The sequence below is a fragment of the Mugil cephalus genome, chromosome 12 (genome assembly GCF_022458985.1).
Source record: "Mugil cephalus isolate CIBA_MC_2020 chromosome 12, CIBA_Mcephalus_1.1, whole genome shotgun sequence".
NCBI classification, from domain to species: domain Eukaryota; kingdom Metazoa; phylum Chordata; class Actinopteri; order Mugiliformes; family Mugilidae; genus Mugil; species Mugil cephalus.
In genome coordinates, this window is record NC_061781.1 from 12,463,115 (window position 1) to 12,480,512 (window position 17,398).

The 17,398-nt window shown below is 42.0% G+C and overlaps 3 protein-coding genes across 10 annotated transcripts; 2 read left to right on the forward strand and 1 right to left on the reverse strand.

The window, feature by feature from the left end:
* Positions 1–739: 739 nt before the first annotated feature.
* Positions 740–9,320, forward strand: pfkla (phosphofructokinase, liver a). Its single transcript, XM_047600876.1, has 22 exons — positions 740–981; positions 1,714–1,787; positions 1,910–1,987; positions 2,725–2,914; positions 3,052–3,217; positions 3,695–3,739; positions 3,819–3,927; positions 4,097–4,192; positions 4,446–4,538; positions 5,473–5,598; positions 5,686–5,750; positions 5,839–5,902; positions 6,305–6,451; positions 6,553–6,623; positions 6,707–6,794; positions 6,896–7,048; positions 7,343–7,507; positions 7,597–7,658; positions 7,810–7,921; positions 8,023–8,122; positions 8,217–8,322; positions 8,405–9,320. The coding sequence occupies exons 1-22, from the start codon at positions 897–899 to the stop codon at positions 8,550–8,552; spliced, it is 2,343 nt and encodes a 780-aa protein (XP_047456832.1). The 5' UTR covers positions 740–896; the 3' UTR covers positions 8,553–9,320.
* On the reverse strand, positions 9,312–12,889 carry LOC125017557 (protein SIX6OS1). 6 transcript variants are annotated; one of them, XM_047600882.1, is made up of 14 exons: positions 12,500–12,887; positions 12,231–12,287; positions 11,970–12,096; positions 11,791–11,880; positions 11,501–11,688; positions 11,374–11,416; positions 11,172–11,277; positions 10,970–11,078; positions 10,733–10,812; positions 9,971–10,176; positions 9,752–9,881; positions 9,627–9,668; positions 9,515–9,542; positions 9,320–9,454 (listed from the first exon to the last, which is right to left on the reverse strand). In XM_047600882.1, the coding sequence occupies exons 1-14, from the start codon at positions 12,549–12,551 to the stop codon at positions 9,327–9,329; spliced, it is 1,386 nt and encodes a 461-aa protein (XP_047456838.1). In that variant the 5' UTR covers positions 12,552–12,887; the 3' UTR covers positions 9,320–9,326. The 6 variants fall into 6 exon arrangements, with proteins under 6 accessions (XP_047456834.1, XP_047456838.1, XP_047456837.1 ...); XM_047600881.1 differs by having other exon boundaries at positions 11,374–11,688; positions 12,500–12,889; XM_047600878.1 differs by having other exon boundaries at positions 9,312–9,454; positions 9,515–9,668; positions 11,374–11,688; positions 12,500–12,889.
* tmem169b (transmembrane protein 169b) lies at positions 9,547–17,337 on the forward strand. Of its 3 annotated transcripts, XM_047600884.1 has the most exons (4): positions 9,547–9,686; positions 12,001–12,152; positions 13,921–14,335; positions 15,031–17,337. In XM_047600884.1, the coding sequence occupies exons 3-4, from the start codon at positions 13,969–13,971 to the stop codon at positions 15,663–15,665; spliced, it is 1,002 nt and encodes a 333-aa protein (XP_047456840.1). In that variant the 5' UTR covers positions 9,547–9,686; positions 12,001–12,152; positions 13,921–13,968; the 3' UTR covers positions 15,666–17,337. The 3 variants fall into 3 exon arrangements, with proteins under 3 accessions (XP_047456840.1, XP_047456841.1, XP_047456839.1); XM_047600885.1 differs by lacking the exon at positions 12,001–12,152 and having other exon boundaries at positions 9,561–9,686; XM_047600883.1 differs by lacking the exons at positions 9,547–9,686; positions 12,001–12,152 and adding an exon at positions 12,887–13,390.
* The last annotated feature ends 61 nt before the right edge of the window (positions 17,338–17,398 follow it).

A 17,398-nucleotide genomic window follows, 5' to 3' on the forward strand; every position in this document is an offset into this window, starting at 1 on the left:
TGTGGCAGGGAAAAAAAACTACAAAATGAGCCCAAGTCAAAGGAAACACAGCAGACACATAAGGTAGAGTACAATGCAATATGTGTCAGAAAGACATCTCTTTCAAGTCAAGGTCAACAAACATCTTACACCACCTTATGAAAACTCAAGCACCCAACAGTAATAGTGTCAGATTAGTGCCTCTAGCACTAATGATGGTGACTTTTGCCAAAGGATAAGAAGGAGAGACAGTAAAACCTACAACAGATGCAACTGTTTTATTATTTCAGGTACATCTTTAGTTTTGTTCACACTTATCATTTACACGACTTTGTTTTGAATTTATATTCTAGTAGTATAATATTTTATATACATTTTTTTTATTATAATTTTTATCTGCATTGTAAAAATGTACTCGTGTAGAAAGTTTTACAGTAAAGTTGTTTCGCGTGGAAGTTAACTGTAGCCTGTGTAGTTTTTATTGCACCATAAAAATTTTTTGGTGAACCTTGATAAAAAAAAAAAAAGGTTGACTTAAAAAAAATAAATGATTTTAAAGAGCAACAACAAGAAGGAGTCAGTCTTTTGAACGGCTCCTTAAGATGCGGCTCCCTTCAAAGAGCCCATCTCCAGTCACTTCCTTTACAAGCGTCAGGGTTCAACGGGTAGGCGGGGCTTCCCTCATAAGACGAGAGAACGGAAGGAGACAATTACTCCGGGCGGTGCGGGGTTATAAATTTAACGCCCACTGTCGCTAACTCCACCGCTGAGAAGAGGCGGAGCCAATCCAGCCCAGGTTCTTCTTCCTAAAGTCTGAGACCGAGAACCAGGAAGCGACGGTGGGATTACCTCAAACTCTTGACACGAGCAACTTTTTTCCGCTGGTTTATTCCTCTGTGCGCTTTAAGGAGGTCAAAATGTGCTCGATGGACTTGGAGAAGCTGAAGATGTCGGGGGCTGGTCGGGCCATGGCTGTGTTGACCAGCGGAGGAGATGCACAAGGTGACAGGAAAACTCACCCCAGCTGGCACCACATTACAGTTATTTCCTCATAAAAGCGACTGTAGACGCCGGGATGTGTGTTCATGTGACAAAATAAACGCTAACAGTCGACACACGCTGCTCATGCAGACAGTTAGATAATCTCAGGAGGATTTGTGATCAGGTCAGGGTCAAAGGTCATGAATGGTCAAAACTGTAGAAATGTAATTAGCCATGTATATTTACTCAAGTACTTGAATTTATTGTGCCTATTAATACTTCCTCTTCTCGCTAGACAAATGTAATACTTCAGTGCATTTATGCTCCAGTTACTTTGAATATTTAGATTAATTATACCAAATCTAATAAATAATAATAATTTAGTACAAGTTAAGATAAGATTATCACTATCAATAAATGGCTTAAAGAGCACGTTTTAACCCTTTGTGTGCTTTGATTGAAGTGAAATGCATTTTTAGTTGTCACATAGACACATGTCACATAGACTAAATCTCTGAGTACTTCTCCATCTCACTCGTAACTCAAAATGTGCGTCGGGGTCTGTTCAGTCAAAGCCTGGAAACGACAGTCGTTACGGCCCCCGCTTAGCAGATGGCACCTTTGCCCGGTAGCTGATAATAAAGTCACATCCACCACGCTGTTTGATTTCCTCACGCGGGGCGATGATGCAACAGCTTGTGTGCAATCGCCTAAGAAGTAGTTAATAGTTTTGTGCAACTGTCCCCCGCCCAGGCATGAACGCTGCTGTCCGAGCCGTGACCAGAATGGGCATTTACGTGGGAGCCAAAGTCTATCTCATTTATGAGGTAAACAAAGCCGCCTCGTTCTGTTTTTATTAATGCGACTCTATCCAACTCGTGCTCTCTGGGACTCTTTGTCTCCAGCTTCACCTGCCCACGTTGAATTTGCCATAATAATTGTCTTCCAGGGGTACCAGGGCCTGGTGGATGGGGGAGACAACATCAAACTGGCTCACTGGCACAGCGTGACCAACATCATCCAGCTGGTAGGTTCAACTAATGCTGTGGTAGATAAAATAGACTGTTTTCACAGCAGACACCTCAAGCCGGCGCTGATGGTACCGCTAACATTAACAACGGACCCATTCATATCAGGTGTCCCAGTAAAAATCGTCAGTGTGACAGAGAAGCTGACACCGGAGCCGAAGCAGCCATCGTTAACTTTATTCACTGCGCTTTAAAATGTCCTCTGTGAAAAAAGGCCTATTGTGGTTCAGTTGTAAAAGACCTTTTCATGTGTTATATATTTCCTTCTATGTCTCTTCTTTCATAGTTTTAATCAGAACTGTATTATTTCATCCCTGTCTTCTCGCCTCTTCTCTGTGGTTGTAATCTGGTAAGGAGCACTGCTGCATGTGTTTCTAACCTCATCAGTTAAAGATGCAGCAAGTTGCTTTGTTCAAAGGGAGATTATCTAATTAAGGCTTTCGTCTTTGCATGAGGACGAGAGTGCACTGGATTTTATTCTACAGCTGTGTTTTCGAACCCTCATCATAATAACCCGTGTCGTAGGTGCATCCAGGTTGTTAATCGCAGTGGTTTGCTGATCCAAGTTCATGCTCTCACTAGAGTATTTTAAAACCAATATTGGGATGCAGAAATGTGAATAACTCTAGCTGAGCGGAAAAGCAAGAAGTGTTATCTTTCAGCGACAGCCTCCGATGCCTCGTCCTTCTTATCTTGCTTCGTGACTTAACGTAACTAACGTGTCCGCCGGCCGCAGGGTGGGACTGTGATAGGTAGCGCTCGCTGCAAGGCCTTCACAACCCGCGAGGGCAGGCTCGGCGCCGCCTTCAACCTGGTGAAGAAGGGCATCACCAACCTGTGCGTGTGCGGCGGAGACGGCAGCCTCACCGGAGCCAACATCTTCCGCAGTGAGTGGAGAGGTCTGCTGGATGAGCTCGTGAAGAATGGTAAGCTGCTCTTACATGAACCTTAAAAACATGAGAACAACGGGGTGAACTAGTCCTTAAAGGCGTCGTTTCATTGCGTAGACCAGTGCCGGTGTATGGACTGTTAAAGGGAACATTGTGTCCGTGTTGTACTTCAGGAAGAATAACAGACTCTCTGGCCAAGGAGCACAATCACCTGAACATCGTGGGGCTCGTGGGCTCCATAGACAACGACTTCTGCGGCACTGATATGACCATAGGGGCCGACTCGGCTCTGCACCGCATCATGGAGATAGTCGACGCTATCGTGACCACTGCACAGAGGTGGGTCAGTCGCTGTGTGATGCTGAGCAGTGACAGCAGCTGGCGTTTCATCAGAGCAGTTGTTAGCAGGTCACTGACAAATGTGCTACTCAGTTGTTTAACTGAAGGAATTATAGAATATAAATTATATGCATATTACTTAACATGTACCATAGTGGTACTTTATAAAAATATGCATTTAAAGAAAAAAAAATGATCTTCAGATGTTTCAGTGATTAAAAAATGTTCTCTAGATGCAGCTTCTCAGATGAGTGGATGCTGCTTTTCTTTACCATCAAAAGAAGCATTTATAACAGCTCTATATGAGATTTTCAGTATATCTCATAGTGTATGATTTGCCGTTAATGGAATGCAGTCACCCCCACCGTTCTTTTCTATTCAGCATGGTCTCTATCTTGCCCAGACTTGCTTTCTTGTATATCAACATGCTCTCACTGCAAAAGTGTTTCACTCTTTACTGTTTTGTACCTCCCACAGCCACCAGCGCACATTTGTTCTGGAGGTCATGGGGCGACACTGTGGGTGAGTAACACTTTGACCCACTGTGCTATCCCTTATACACAGCTACTGAATAAAACAACTCGTTGTGCTGTTACTCCAGGTACCTGGCCCTGGTGTCGGCTCTGGCGTCCGGGGCCGACTGGCTCCTCATTCCAGAGGCTCCTCCGCACGAAGGCTGGGAGGATCGCATGTGTGCCCGTCTAGAGGGGGTAAGACAACGAAATAGGTCCACAGCAGTATGCTCTGTATTCATAAGAGACCTTTAACACTTTTTGAAGTAAGAAGAAAACAGACATGGTACTTGGCGCTCTTAAAATGCAGACCTCGAGGGCAGGGTTGTGTAAAGTAGCTAACGCGTATTTATCTGTTTCCCTCCAGAGCCGCATAAAGGGGTCAAGACTCAACATTATAATCGTTGCAGAAGGAGCTGTTGACATGAACGGCAAGCCCATCTCCACAAGTTATGTAAAAGATGTAAGTTTAAAGGTTTAAAGTTTAAAGGTTTATGTCTGTAACTGCTGCCTAAGGACACATTTACTCCAAATCAATAGAGGATGTTTTGTGGTATTTGTACCAGTTTATTGTTAAGGTAAGACGAGATTTTTATCAGGTATTGCTTTTCTGATTATTTGTCCGATCTTTACAAGGTTTGTTTTGATTTATTTTAAATCGTGAGCGATTCCCTCTAACCCATATTTCACTGAGACTCTTCCGTGTCCGTCTGCAGCTGGTGGTGAAACGGTTGGGATATGACACCAGAGTGACCGTGCTCGGCCATGTTCAGCGAGGAGGAACTCCCTCTGCGTTTGACAGAATACTGGTGAGCAGGACTGCGCATTTAGTCTTTCTTTTATTCATTTGGGCACAAGTGCACGTTTTTGATTTGTACTTCAGCTGTTTCCTTTTTTAAAAAAAAAAATACATATATATATGGAAGGACAATCACTAATTGCAATGATTGCAACAATCAGGACCAACCCAAACACAATACAAGAAGAGATGAATTACGGCACAATGCTTTGGGTTTGGTTAGGAACTTTGTACTTGTGCAATAATACACATTAAGATGTCCTGATATTAAACTAAACTATTAAACTATGTGTTTATAAAACTGAATTGTATAATTGCGTCATTTTGACAACCCCATTTTAGTCAGTGGACTAGGCTAAATAACACTTTTGTGATCAATTCAATCTGGTTTCACAGCTATTGGGTCTTAAGGGGTTAAGAAATTCCTTGAGCCTGTGTTTAACATCGGGGAAAACAGGAAGAATGTTATTTCCTCTTCCTCACCATATAAGGAGTGGTCCACTGCTTTGCTGCAGCTTGCTCACAAGATTAGGATACATCACACACTCTGATATTTCACACGTTGGAAATCAGCTAAAGCCAATCAGCTACACATGGAAAATCACAGAATACATGAAAGGCAGCGCTCCTTCTTTTGTCTATGGGTGGAGCCTAGGTAGAACAAGGCCACTGTGTATGCTTAGACGAGGGCTTCAGTTTTTTCTACCCTTAAGGTAGACAGGCTGAAGTCTCAGCGCTGAATCAATAAATAACCTAAACGAGAGAAGTTGTCGAGTGATCTCTATAGGTATAAAGATCCTGGGCGAGAGGAAAAATATCTTCGACACAGCACCACAACCTACATCCTTCAAAATGATCCTGCTGTTACCAGCCTTTTCATCAAGGTTAAGTTCTTTCTCAGTGCCTTTTAGATTACATGCGTATGTGCACATGTGTGTTTCCAGAGCAGTAAGTTGGGTATCGAGGCGGTGATCGCCCTGATGGACGCCTCTCCCGACACCCCAGCCTGCGTCATCGGCCTGTCGGGCAACCACCCGGTTCGCCTGCCGCTAATGGAGTGTGTGGAGATGGTGAGTGGCTCGGCTCTAATTGATTTTAATGGACACGTAAGCAGTGGGCGCTGGGATCTCTGATTTTACTGCACTGTCCTTTTGCAGACTAAGTTGGTGCAGAAGGCCATGAACGAGAAGAGGTTTGACGAGGCCGTTAAACTGCGTGGAGGGTGAGAGCATATTAAAGTAAATAAATGTAATACATCAATGTATAACAGTGCAAAGCCTTGAAGTAAGCCCTGTGTGATATTCTTGTAGGAGTTTTGAGAACAACTGGAACATCTACAAGCTTCTTGCCTTCCAGAAACCTGCCCAGTCTGCAGTGAGTCTCTCACACACTTGAACACACACATGAATGCATATTAAAGGTCTTCTGTGTAGGATTCAGCGGTGATTTCATTCAAATGTGTATTTTTGTTAGCATAGAATGAGAGTTTTACCTCCTCTGGTGTCCACCATTTTGCTGCATCTTGCTTTTTACAGTAGCCCTGAATGGACAAGAAGAGAAAACTATAGAGAGAACTTTTATTTATTTATTACACTGAAGTAGCCGTTACTGTTTTACTATGAGGGAGGGTGAGGGAAAAGTATTCATTTGAGCGCAATTTGTAAACTCACCACTAGATGACACGTAATCCCACATATTGGACCTTTAAAATATGTAAAATGCAGAATTTAAACTCGCGTGTTCTCCTTCATGTGCGATTCCTTCCTGTTCCCTCAGAGCAATTTCTCTCTGGCGATTCTGAACGTGGGCGCCCCGGCTGCGGGGATGAATGCAGCCGGGAGGTCGGCTGTAAGGTTAGCGCTCGCTCATGGACACAAGGTCTACGCTGTCCATGATGGCTTTCTGGGGTTCGCCAACGGAGCGGTGAGGCAGACTTCCTCTGCGTGAAGTGGATTTTAGCAGTTTACACGGTGTCTTGTACGAAACTGAGCGGAAAATGTTGTATGTGTCATGTGTGTCCACAGCTGTTTGAGATGGACTGGCACACTGTGGCTGGATGGACAGGCCAAGGGGGCTCACTGCTGGGGACCAAACGGTAACTGTGAACTTCTCTGTGACCTTTTATTTAGTTAATTACCTGGATAAATGATTTCTAAATTCCTGGCTTGTGTCCTTCAGAACTCTTCCCAACAAACACATGGAAAAGATTGTGGAAACTATTGCCAAATTCAACATCTCCGCTCTGCTTATAATCGGAGGATTTGAGGTATATCACAAGACGCAACTCTTCAAACTCTCACATTTGAATTATTTGTGTATTTATGTACAATGTCAGTGTCTCAATCTACCTCTGTGTGGCTTACAAAGGCATATGAAGGTGTGCTGCAGCTGTTTGAAGCCCGCGGTCGCTACGATGAGCTCTGCATCCCCATGTGCATTATACCTGCTACCATCAGCAATAACGTGCCTGGAACTGACTTCAGCCTGGGGGCAGACACTGCGGTCAATGCTGCCATGGAGGTAATGCTGAGCAGATGGGGCATTAAGAATGTGACTTTGGTGTTTGAGGTGAACTCAGAAAGCATCACATCGAATATGAGCTGCTGTGTCACTGGAATAAACATTGAAAACTTCATATATAGTCAGGACAGGCGAGTGTTTCGAGTTTTTATCCTGAAGGCAAAGGCACATAGACAGACAATCTTGTCTCTTTTCCTCTCTGGTCAGTGCTTTGCTCTTTTCCTTCTCCTTCTTCACTCCCACGCACTGCCACAACCCCCTTTTTCAAACATGCAATTTCCAATTCTTCTTCAGAGTTGCGACAAGATAAAGCAGTCGGCCACTGGAACCAAGAGACGAGTGTTTGTGGTGGAGACCATGGGCGGATACTGCGGCTATTTGGCCACCTCCACTGGTATAGCCGTGGGTGCTGACGCAGCCTACATCTTCGAAGACCCCATTAACATCCACGACCTCAAGGTGAGACTGAAAGGAAAAAAAAATCTGTTCTTCTTTTGTTCATGATGTTCACGGCTCTCCATCTCTTAAACGATGTGTCCTGCTGACAGACCAATGTGGAGCATTTGGCTGAAAAGATGAAGAAAGACATCCAGCGAGGTCTAATACTGAGGTAAACCGCACTCATTCTGTGAATCTCATCATCTGTTGTGCTGGCTGCCTGAACTGAATAATGTTGGAGATACTCTGGTCTAGCTCAACCTGCTGACTGAAGGATATAGCTGCATACAGTAACATTACGGGACTTTTCTTCTTCACAACAGGAATGAGAATTGCCACGAAAACTACACGACAGATTTCATCCACAGACTGTACTCGTCAGAGGGGAAGGGCATCTTTGACTGCAGGGTCAATGTGTTGGGACACCTCCAGCAGGTAAGAAGGAAGGAAAACACTGTTGAGCAACTTTCTCAGTAACCAACTGTGACCTGGCATAATCTTCCAGTATATCTTTACTTGGTGTGTTTGTGCTATAGGGAGGGGAACCTTCTCCGTTTGACAGAAACTACGGCACCAAGTTGGGTGTGAGAGCTATCCAGTGGATTTCAGAGAGACTGACTGAAAACTTCCGTCAAGGTAAGGCAACTGTACAAATGTTCACAAGGTGAAGGAGAAGAGTTGATCTAGATCAGGTTAAGCAAACAGAGGTGTGTTCGTTTGTCTCCACTAGGCCGCGTGTTTGCCAACTCTCCAGAAACGGCATGTGTCCTTGGCCTCAACAGGAAGGTCATCGCGTTCACGCCCGTCACTGCACTCAAGGATGCGACCGATTTTGAGTAAGCAGAGCTCAAATGCAACGTTGCTGTCGTTGTCGTGCGCGTCGGGTTTATTATTAATCAGTACCCTCTTGTTTTTAAGGCATCGGATGCCCAAGGTGCAGTGGTGGTTCAATCTGCGGCCTATGCTAAAAATGTTGGCCAAGTACCAAACCAGCTTCTGCGAGTACGTGCCTGGAGAGATTGAACACGTGACTCGACGCTCCATCAGCATTGACTCTGGATTCTAGGATCTCTGAAAGGACAGTACTCTCTGCACTTTTTAAACTCATATATCTGCGTCATTTGTTCCAATGACTGTGTCCTTTATGAAAGCCAGCACAGATCATGTAGACCTACAGTATTCATTTATTGAATGAACCATTCAGTAGAGCTTTTTCTTTTCCAAGTGAGGCCAAGGTGGTTAGGGATTAACCACAGAGTATATCACATGTAACAGACTGTATGCGCTGCGGTATGAATGGTTTGCTTCCAAAGTCACATCCAAAAAGAATAAGAAATATTCTGAGCCAAAAATAATATGATCAAGAATTTATGGTGTACAATTTCACATTTTATAGGTTTTATTTGTTAAGAATGACTGACTGTGCACAAAATGAATGTTAAGAGCGCCTCGGTAGTTTGTTGAGAGTCTCATTTCAAACATATTTAACACACTTAATGTTAAAATGCGACTGTGTGAGTCAAAGGACCAGTGAGTTGTTAATATTCATTTTTTTTTATCCTCTATTAGACTGAAACTGCTTTGCCATTAGTTAAAGTGAACAGCAAGTCACAACACAGCAACACAGTCTGTTACACTGTGTCAAAAACCGTTTAACTTCAAAACCACTGTACTGAAAACAGGAATCTTTGTAAAGAAATGTATGAACTTGTGAATTATTTTGATACAAACATAGTTAATAGCAACCATATAACGAAATACGAACAATGAAAGACTATTAGAAAAATATTTTCATCCTCTGCAATTGACAATAAATAAGATCAGAAAAGTGAAACAAAACTCAGAAGTTGAATGAAAATGGAAAATCTTCCCTGGTGTTTTCCTTGTTTGCTGACTGAGGGCTCTTGGAGGTGAAGGCAAACTGGAAGTCTTCGTTTTGCTCTGGTTGTCCAAACAGGAACTCTGGGCCTGCAGTGATTTGTACTTCAATACATGTAATAGATAATAACAGACTGAGTAGATACTTACCACTTGAAGACTTTGATTCAGTTGTTTTCTGAAAAGAGATAAAAGAGAGTTTAATGTCTTTCTTCCAGTTACAAAACCGTATGAAGTGAAGCTTACAGTGAAAACTCATCACCTTCTCCTCGAAAAAAGAGCCAGCAAATGGAAAAGTTGAGTCCTGCAAAGAAACTTGGAGGTAATTCTAAAACCAAGAAACAATGGCTTAAGTCAGATCAGCTGTTACCTTTCCTCACTTCTCACCTCCTCCTGTAACGACTCGAATCCAAATCCAGAGAAGCCTGGTGTGCTAGGGTTGGAGTTCAGTGAGAACAGGAAAGCTGGAGACTTGGTATCAGAGGTCCCTGGACGTGGGGAGCTGGTGGTGCTAATTTTAAAGCAAACAAGAAAGAAATATAGAAAAATATTTATCTTTTCTTGATAGTTATTCAAATGTTGGACAACTCAAATTGAGTAACTTACCTAAATGGGAATGTTGCGGGTGAAGGCAGAGCTGTCTCTTTTGCTGGGGATGTCTGAGGATTAGTCCCCTGAGGTGATGTCTGTGGAAAAGCAGCGTGTCCCTCACTGTTGTCTTCACCTGGTGCCTGTTCTTCATCCATAGCTGTTCTCACTTGCATCTCCTCCTCCAGAACCTCCTCTACCGCAGGAACACTGGGCTGCTCCTCCTACGCACATAACACCTTTTACAGTTCTGATCAAGGAGCTGATCAACAGACTCCAGTTAGATAAATCAAGAATGAAACATCTCTGATGGCCATACATAGAAAATGTCTCTCAATGAAAAATGTTGACACCATGAGTATTTTTTTCCAATTTCACAAAGTAGCGACCTGTGTGGGTAAAGCTTCAAAGATACCAGGTCATACATAACCCCAGAGATTACAGTCTTTATAGATTATCTTCACTTTGTAAATGTCTTTTAAACCAGTTTTACATTTAAGTAAAAAAAAAAGCTTTAAAGCCTTAAAGCTGTCTAATAAAACATTCTGTTCTCCTTATGACTAGTAAATTAGGGTCTTTATGATGTCTTTTTATAGAATACCTGAGGTACTTGGACAGATATTGGAAAGGAGAGGGTTTTTGGTGGGGAGAAGGGCACCAGAAAAACATATATCTGGTTTCTAACCAGCAATTAATCTCCAGACATCATTCCTTTTCTCTCTGTTTCTGCATTGCTACACCTAATAAAGGTAAATGACACCAAAACTGAAGAAAACTGACCAACTGTGCCAAAACCCGGTCCTCTTGTGCAGTTTCCTGGTCCTGATTTTCAGTGTATATTTCAATTGGCTGACTTTGACCTGAAGAACAATAAAGTGTTTAGTGAATAGATTTAATATAATGTAACCATCCAAACAAAAAAAACATGGCGTCTGATACATTATGGGTGAGTATTTGCATGAATATATGCATCAGAATTTACTCCATCCAACTATTGACGAGATCACAACTCCTTACTTGGTTTTTCTGGGGAAGTACAACAGGTGGGTGAATCCCGGACCTTGTTTTTCTCATAAATTTCCTCAGCATTTGCCTCTACAGAAGTCTGATGACCATCCTCCAAGATCTATTAAGATTTATTGGTTGTAACAAGATCAGCTTTAACTTTGGCACTGTTAAAGTAGCATTATTCAAATGCAAAATGAATGTATCAGTGTACCCTTGTCTGTTTGAGATGAAGAGAGATGTCCATGACAGAAGCGCTGTCCTCCTTTGTCTGGAGACCTTCTTGTTTCTCTTCTGTTGTGTACTGCTGGCCAAAGACACTAGATGGAAAAATTCACTTTCAGTGAAAATACAAGCTTTGCTGGAAGCCATGTGTGATTACAGTTTGTTATTCAGCACCACTGACTAAGAGGTACCTGTCTGGAAGTTTCTCAGTGGAAAAAGAAGATACTGCTGGACCTGGGCAGACAGAAAGTAACTGCATATACAGTAAATATTTCAACACTCCCAAAAAGAAAGGTGGTGACATAAAACGTTTATTACCAGTGAGATGGTCCAGCTCCCTCTGTTTCATTTTGATTTGATCATCACAAGCCCTGATCCTGCGATCGATCTCCTCTTTTTCAGCCTGCAGCATGAGGAGCTTTTGAGCAAGAGGATCTTGGAAATAATATTCCTGATGTGACTGGAATGTCCTTCTGTAGCTTGCGATCCTCTCTTCATATATTTCCCTTGGCAGGTTTCCAAAGAAAGAATAAAATCAGCTTTTTCACTAGTTTCCTGCAGCCCAACAAGATATGCTGGACATGAACAACACTGCCGAGTGAACCTACATGTCTCGGTTGTAGTTGGTCTTTCTGCTCTCCAGTTCTGCTTTAAGGGACTGCTCATACTGAAGAAGCAGGCTGTTGGTCACCTTCATGCTGAAGTCACATGGATGACAAGCAATTATATATTTGAGTTGCTTGAGTTGATGTATCAGACTGTCAAGATTTCTTTTTCAATGCAATACCTTTTTGTCTTTGCTTTATTATTTGTTACAGTGTGCTGCCTCACACCGATTTCCTCGTCAAGTTTCTTGACATGTTTGTGAACTGTTTCAATATGAGACCTCCTCTCAGCAATGTTATCTCTGCAAACTGTTGTCGGACAAGGCGCCATACAGCACAGCACAGAATATCATGTTATTGAAAAGGTAAAAATATTATATTTAAAGACAGTTTGTCCTTAACACTGATTAAACCAGAATTTCTTACCAATGTCCACCACGTACCTTTAATATGTTGGAAGATTTCATTCTTCTTTTGGGAAAGTTCTCGAGTTTGAAGAGCTGTAAAACACAGAAAAATAAATAACAATTGTCTTATACAAACACATAATTTAGTTTTGACTTAGACAGCTGCATTTAGCTAACTAGTTATATAGAGATATTTAGCCGTATAGCCAGGCTAGTTAGAGGCTGAGTAATACACCAAGTCAAAAATACTCAACATGACAATAAAACTGCTATAATCCCACAATAAACTCAATAAGTGAACTCACCGAGCTGAAACAGGAGGCTGTCGATATTATTAAGTGAATATTGGTCGCTCATTTTTACGCCAGCTTCTTCATGTTAGCCACATTAGCTCATTCCTGTCTCTGTGGATCAGACAGTCAACGGTCAACAGTAACGTTAGCTTAGTAACGGCAGTTTTAACAGACAAAGCACGATATTAATTTTAATTCACTTGGTTGTTGTTGAAATACTGAGGCAACTGTGTTTTACTTATTATATATTATATAATGTAAGAAAACGTCGATAAAAAAATAACACTAGTTATTAAAACGACAAATTTTTTCAGCTTCCTAGCACTGACGTTAGTTTAGTTAGCTAACATGGGGTTTATCATAGGAGACCATGGATTTTTATGCGCGTAATAGTAGTTATAGTCGAGGTATATTTGAGTCTGACTGTGTGAAATTAAGCTAAACACATATAAATGTGTTATGTCTTAGGTTTCATACATTCACAGAAAATTGATTTAAATATTTAAATTCACTGTAACTCTGCGGCGCATGCGCATTCATTAAGATATGTGCATAATTATTTCGGACATTAAATAAAAAATATAGGCTGTTCAGCTGAGACTCTGTGTGTATAGTAATGTTATTATTTTTTCAAAAGAAATCCTTTTTTGTAGTTTATTTCGTCTTTCTCCATTAAAGGCAGTTTTCCATGTGACAACAGTAGTGGGCGTAATGGATGAGACAGACAGAGGTTAGAGGGGCGGGGCTTGAGCTATTCTGGACCACGTCCTTTTTGCGTAGCAGCGCATCTGTATTGGAAAACAACACTTCGCTGTGATGTGTGGTTCTCCCTGCAATGTGTCAGACAAATCCAACCACTTATTCGCACAAGGCACGTTTTGTCTTCTCTCCAAACTACTGACGGTAAGACTGCATTTCAGCGGAAATATTCCGGTTACAGCACATATTCGCCGGCTGCAGACAAAGAGCGGACATGGGTGGGATTTAAATGGGAGGGGATCAGCTGTGCGCAGGGATGAATTGTCGATTTCACCCCTTTTGCATGAATTGATGCATAGTTTTGTCACGACACTGCAATCTTTGTATGATCTGTGTATTTTTTAAAATATAATTATGACTCTAAAAGGGATTGTGTAGCCTGAGCTCGCAGCACTGAGATTATTGCTGCGCTGTCATGCGAATAGAGATCCCCCCCACCCCCTCTCCATTGAACAAACCTGTCATGCTTTTGTTTATGGTGTATCCGGAGGCATTTATCCATCCATTAATTATCAAATTATCAGGTGCAGAATCTAGGTCTGAATCATATATAATAAGTAGTGACTTAAAAAGCAAACAAACCTCCTCTTTCTAATGGCGGTCTCTCTCCCTCTCTCCCTCTCTCTCTTTGCATGTATGTGTGTATGTGTGTGCTTTTATTACTTTGCAATCAGCTTTTCTTGCTGCCTGGAGTGAAAGCTTAAGGAGGGTGGACATGTTTTATGCTGTTTGAGGTTTCACTATTGATTAATGTCATAACTTTGCATAACAAAACAAAAAGTAACCTCAAAGGGAGCATTTATTCAAACGAGAGCATGGCACAAGCAGAGGAGCCTCAGACTGAGGGAGAGGGCAGCCCCCAGATGATCTCCTTGAGATCAGACGTATCAGGGAACCACGTGGACGACGGAGATGTGGGACCCTCTGTAAGGAGGAAGAGGAGGAAGAAGAGAGACCCACGTCCGGAGTCCATTATTGTCTACCGCTCTGACATGGAGAGGACGCCTGGAGAGGACCAAGGTGGTGAGGAGGGAGCAGAGAGGAACACTGAGGAGGGAACTAAATTCCTCTGTACTCCTACAAACGAAGGTGAGGAGGCTGTTAAAATTGTAAAGGCACCTGCCAGTCACTGACCCGACATGTATCATGCATAATATGATGTACAATGTGAAATTGTGTGAAGTTTTATGTTCTATGCTGTAGGTTATTATAGTGTATTATTGTCTTATCTTAAAGGATTATCTTATCTCATGTTAACTATTGACAGAGTGTAAAGTAGCAAACTTGAAGGGTAGTCTCACAAAAAGTAACTTTTATTAACTTAAACAGTTGCGTTATTGGAAGAAATTTTCTTTAAATATTTCCAACAGCAGGGCCCCAATTCCAAATCAACTAAACTAGATACGGCTAATTCAAAATAGACAAAATATCTGTGCATAGTATTTATCTCAATTATTTTTTAATTTAATTGCATATCCTATGTCTAATAAGAGAAGTTATTCATATAGCTCATAAAAAAGCTTCCCTTTGTTCCACCAGCATAACATGACTCAAACAGGTGATGTCATTTTATAACATTAACTAAAATAAATAAACTGGATAAAGGTAAAAGTGTGCCTCTAGCCACTGACAGTTAGCTTCTACGTTGATTAAAGTAAACAAAACAAAATGGTTTGTGATTAACATCCAATTTTCTCTCACAAATTGGTTTGGCGTGTAGTCAGGGAGGGAGAGGGAGCTTTCTTTGTCACACGCTCACCTCTCACATCATTGTTTCTCAACAGGAGGGGGCTGGAACCTTCCTCCCGACAGCCGCTACGTGACCCTGACCGGCACCATCACCAGGGGAAAGAAGAAGGGCCAGGTGGTGGACATACATGTCACTTTGACGGAGAAGGAACTGAGGGATCTGGCCAAGTCAAAGGAGCGTCTTAATGCCGAGTGCGAGGCGGGAGACAGCTACAAACGCGGCTGTAGCTTGGGTGTGTGCCAGGGACCCCATGTTGTCCTGTGGAGCATCTCGTGCGCACCTGTGGTTTTCCTCCTCTCCTTCATCACCTCCTTCTACTATGGCACGCTCACCTGGTACAATGTCTTCCTGGTGTACAACGAGGAGCGGACATTCTGGCATAAGATCACGATATGCCCCTTCCTCATCATCTTCTACCCCATGCTCATCATGCCCATGGCGCTGTCGCTGGCCCTGTACTCGGCCGTGGTGCAGGTGTCGTGGGCCTTCAGCGAGTGGTGGCAGGCGGTGCGAGACCTGGAGAAAGGCTTCTGCGGCTGGGCCTGCGGGAAGCTCGGACTCGAGGACTGTTCACCCTACAGCATTGTGGAGCTGCTCGACTCCGACACCGTTTGTGACACTCTGCAGAGCAAGGCGCCCAGCGAACTTGCCCAGACGTCGTCAGTGTGAAGCTGCGGACACTGAGGACCAAGCTGATGGTGTCAGACTGGTTTTTAAACATGCACTGGAAGTTGAAGTCTGTCACAAAAAGTAGCTTGACGGTTTATTTTTGACGTTGGAATTAGCAGTTTGACAAAAAACGTCTTATTTCGAGGTCAGTTACGGATGAATGAAATGAGTACCGAACACCTTTTGATAAGATTCTTTTGTTAAAGCTGCGTCACTGTACTTTTTTGTGTATGATAACTAATAACTAAACACTGCCTGAACTGTCCTGTGCTTTTACTACAAATGTAAAGCACTGACTGCACCTGGGAATGGTTAATATGGGTAATTTTTTAACTCACAGGTTCATTACAGCTTCCATCCGATCACTGAACAGCCACTTGCAATTGTTGAGCAGCACTCCAGCTCAAAGTTGTTAAAACAAACAGACTTCAGATTGTATTCCTAGGCTGCGGACTCTGGCACACAATACCGGAAGCTTGAAAGTTTTAGCCAAGTTTCGCTTCATCTGTAAATATCTGTACCTAAGTTTTTGCGATCACTATACCGTGCAGTGGCATCAAACATAGGAGTGATTGTGAAGGCAACATGCTCTTGTTTGTGAAGTCAATAAAGTGACTCTGGAGATATAGTTGGAGCAATGGTTAGACATCCAACTTGGGAAAAATGGGCACCTTTTACAGGGCAACTGCTGCGTGTTTACTGTGTGTCAGTTACTTTAATTTATTTATTTTTTTTGTGGAAATATGCACCATTGGCACAACTTTGACTAAAATGTTTGTCTGTCCTGTGCCAGCATCTAGTTTTTAAAGTGTAAGGCTCTTGACCTTCCCATTTCAGCAAATCTCTCTTGGAGTCTGGACTTACCTCCTCTGTTTATAGCACACAGCCGCACTAACTTCAGCTGCTACTGAAGACCCAAATATTTTCCAAATTTAGGCAAACATTACTAAAAGAGGAGTAAATATTGCATTTGCTGTGGATTATTGATGAGAATTTTAAGCACAGGTACAATATCCACAACGATGTGGGACTGACTAAAATTAACTTAATTTATGTGTGGGTTTGTTACTATTGGAGGCTCATGGCTCATTTGGTCTTGCCATGAAATTTGTTGAAATAAATCACCCTTAAATGAAGATCAGTTGTAATTCCTACCTGTATTATTCTGGGTGATGTTTTATAAAATTAGCTCAAACCTTAGGGAAGATTGTGGGAGTAAGTGACAAAGCCATAGTTTGGATGGGAATAAAAAGTTCTTATGTTTTCGTATGTTGAAAACACAAATCAAAACTGTTGCTGGTGATCTTGAACGTCTTCTCGTTTAAGTACATTTTCAGTGGATAATTCCTGTTACATTTCAACAAAATCATATTTTACATGTTATTTAAATTTCTTGTCGATGTTTAAGTTAAATTCCCTTTCAGAAATTGTTGTAGCTAGGTGTTTTATACCCCAAGCACTTTGACACAGCTGTCATGAACTTATTGAAATACAAAGCAGATGGTTAAAAAAAAAAAAAACAATAAAATTGTTTTAATATTAGGGTAGAACTGGTTGTTCAAAATAATTCAGTTTTATTTTTGTACAGGAAAAGATTGCTGGTAGTGGACTGAATTCCACATTACGTGTTGTTAATCTACAGGATGCAAATTAAAGAATTACACAAATCAAATCAAGTGTTGGATTGTTATTTTTAGTGCTATGACGTCATATTTCAGTTTTGTTTCCCTTCT

Bases quoted from the DNA above. Each gene is read 5' to 3' on its own strand.
- pfkla (XM_047600876.1), top strand. From the start codon at position 897: ATGTGCTCGATGGACTTGGAGAAGCTGAAGATGTCGGGGGCTGGTCGG. The intron at 1,788-1,909 runs GTAAACAAAGCC...ATTGTCTTCCAG, and splicing joins AAGTCTATCTCATTTATGAG to GGGTACCAGGGCCTGGTGGA. The intron at 5,903-6,304 runs GTGAGTCTCTCA...CTGTTCCCTCAG, and splicing joins AGAAACCTGCCCAGTCTGCA to AGCAATTTCTCTCTGGCGAT.
- LOC125017557 (XM_047600877.1), bottom strand. From the start codon at position 12,551: ATGAGCGACCAATATTCACTTAATAATATCGACAGCCTCCTGTTTCAG. The intron at 11,689-11,790 runs GTAGGTTCACTC...AAACCTGCCAAG, and splicing joins ACCAACTACAACCGAGACAT to GGAAATATATGAAGAGAGGA. The intron at 9,669-9,751 runs GTGAGAAGTGAG...GTTTCTTTGCAG, and splicing joins TCGAGTCGTTACAGGAGGAG to GACTCAACTTTTCCATTTGC.
- tmem169b (XM_047600884.1), top strand. From the start codon at position 13,969: ATGCTGTTTGAGGTTTCACTATTGATTAATGTCATAACTTTGCATAAC. The intron at 14,336-15,030 runs GTGAGGAGGCTG...GTTTCTCAACAG, and splicing joins CTGTACTCCTACAAACGAAG to GAGGGGGCTGGAACCTTCCT.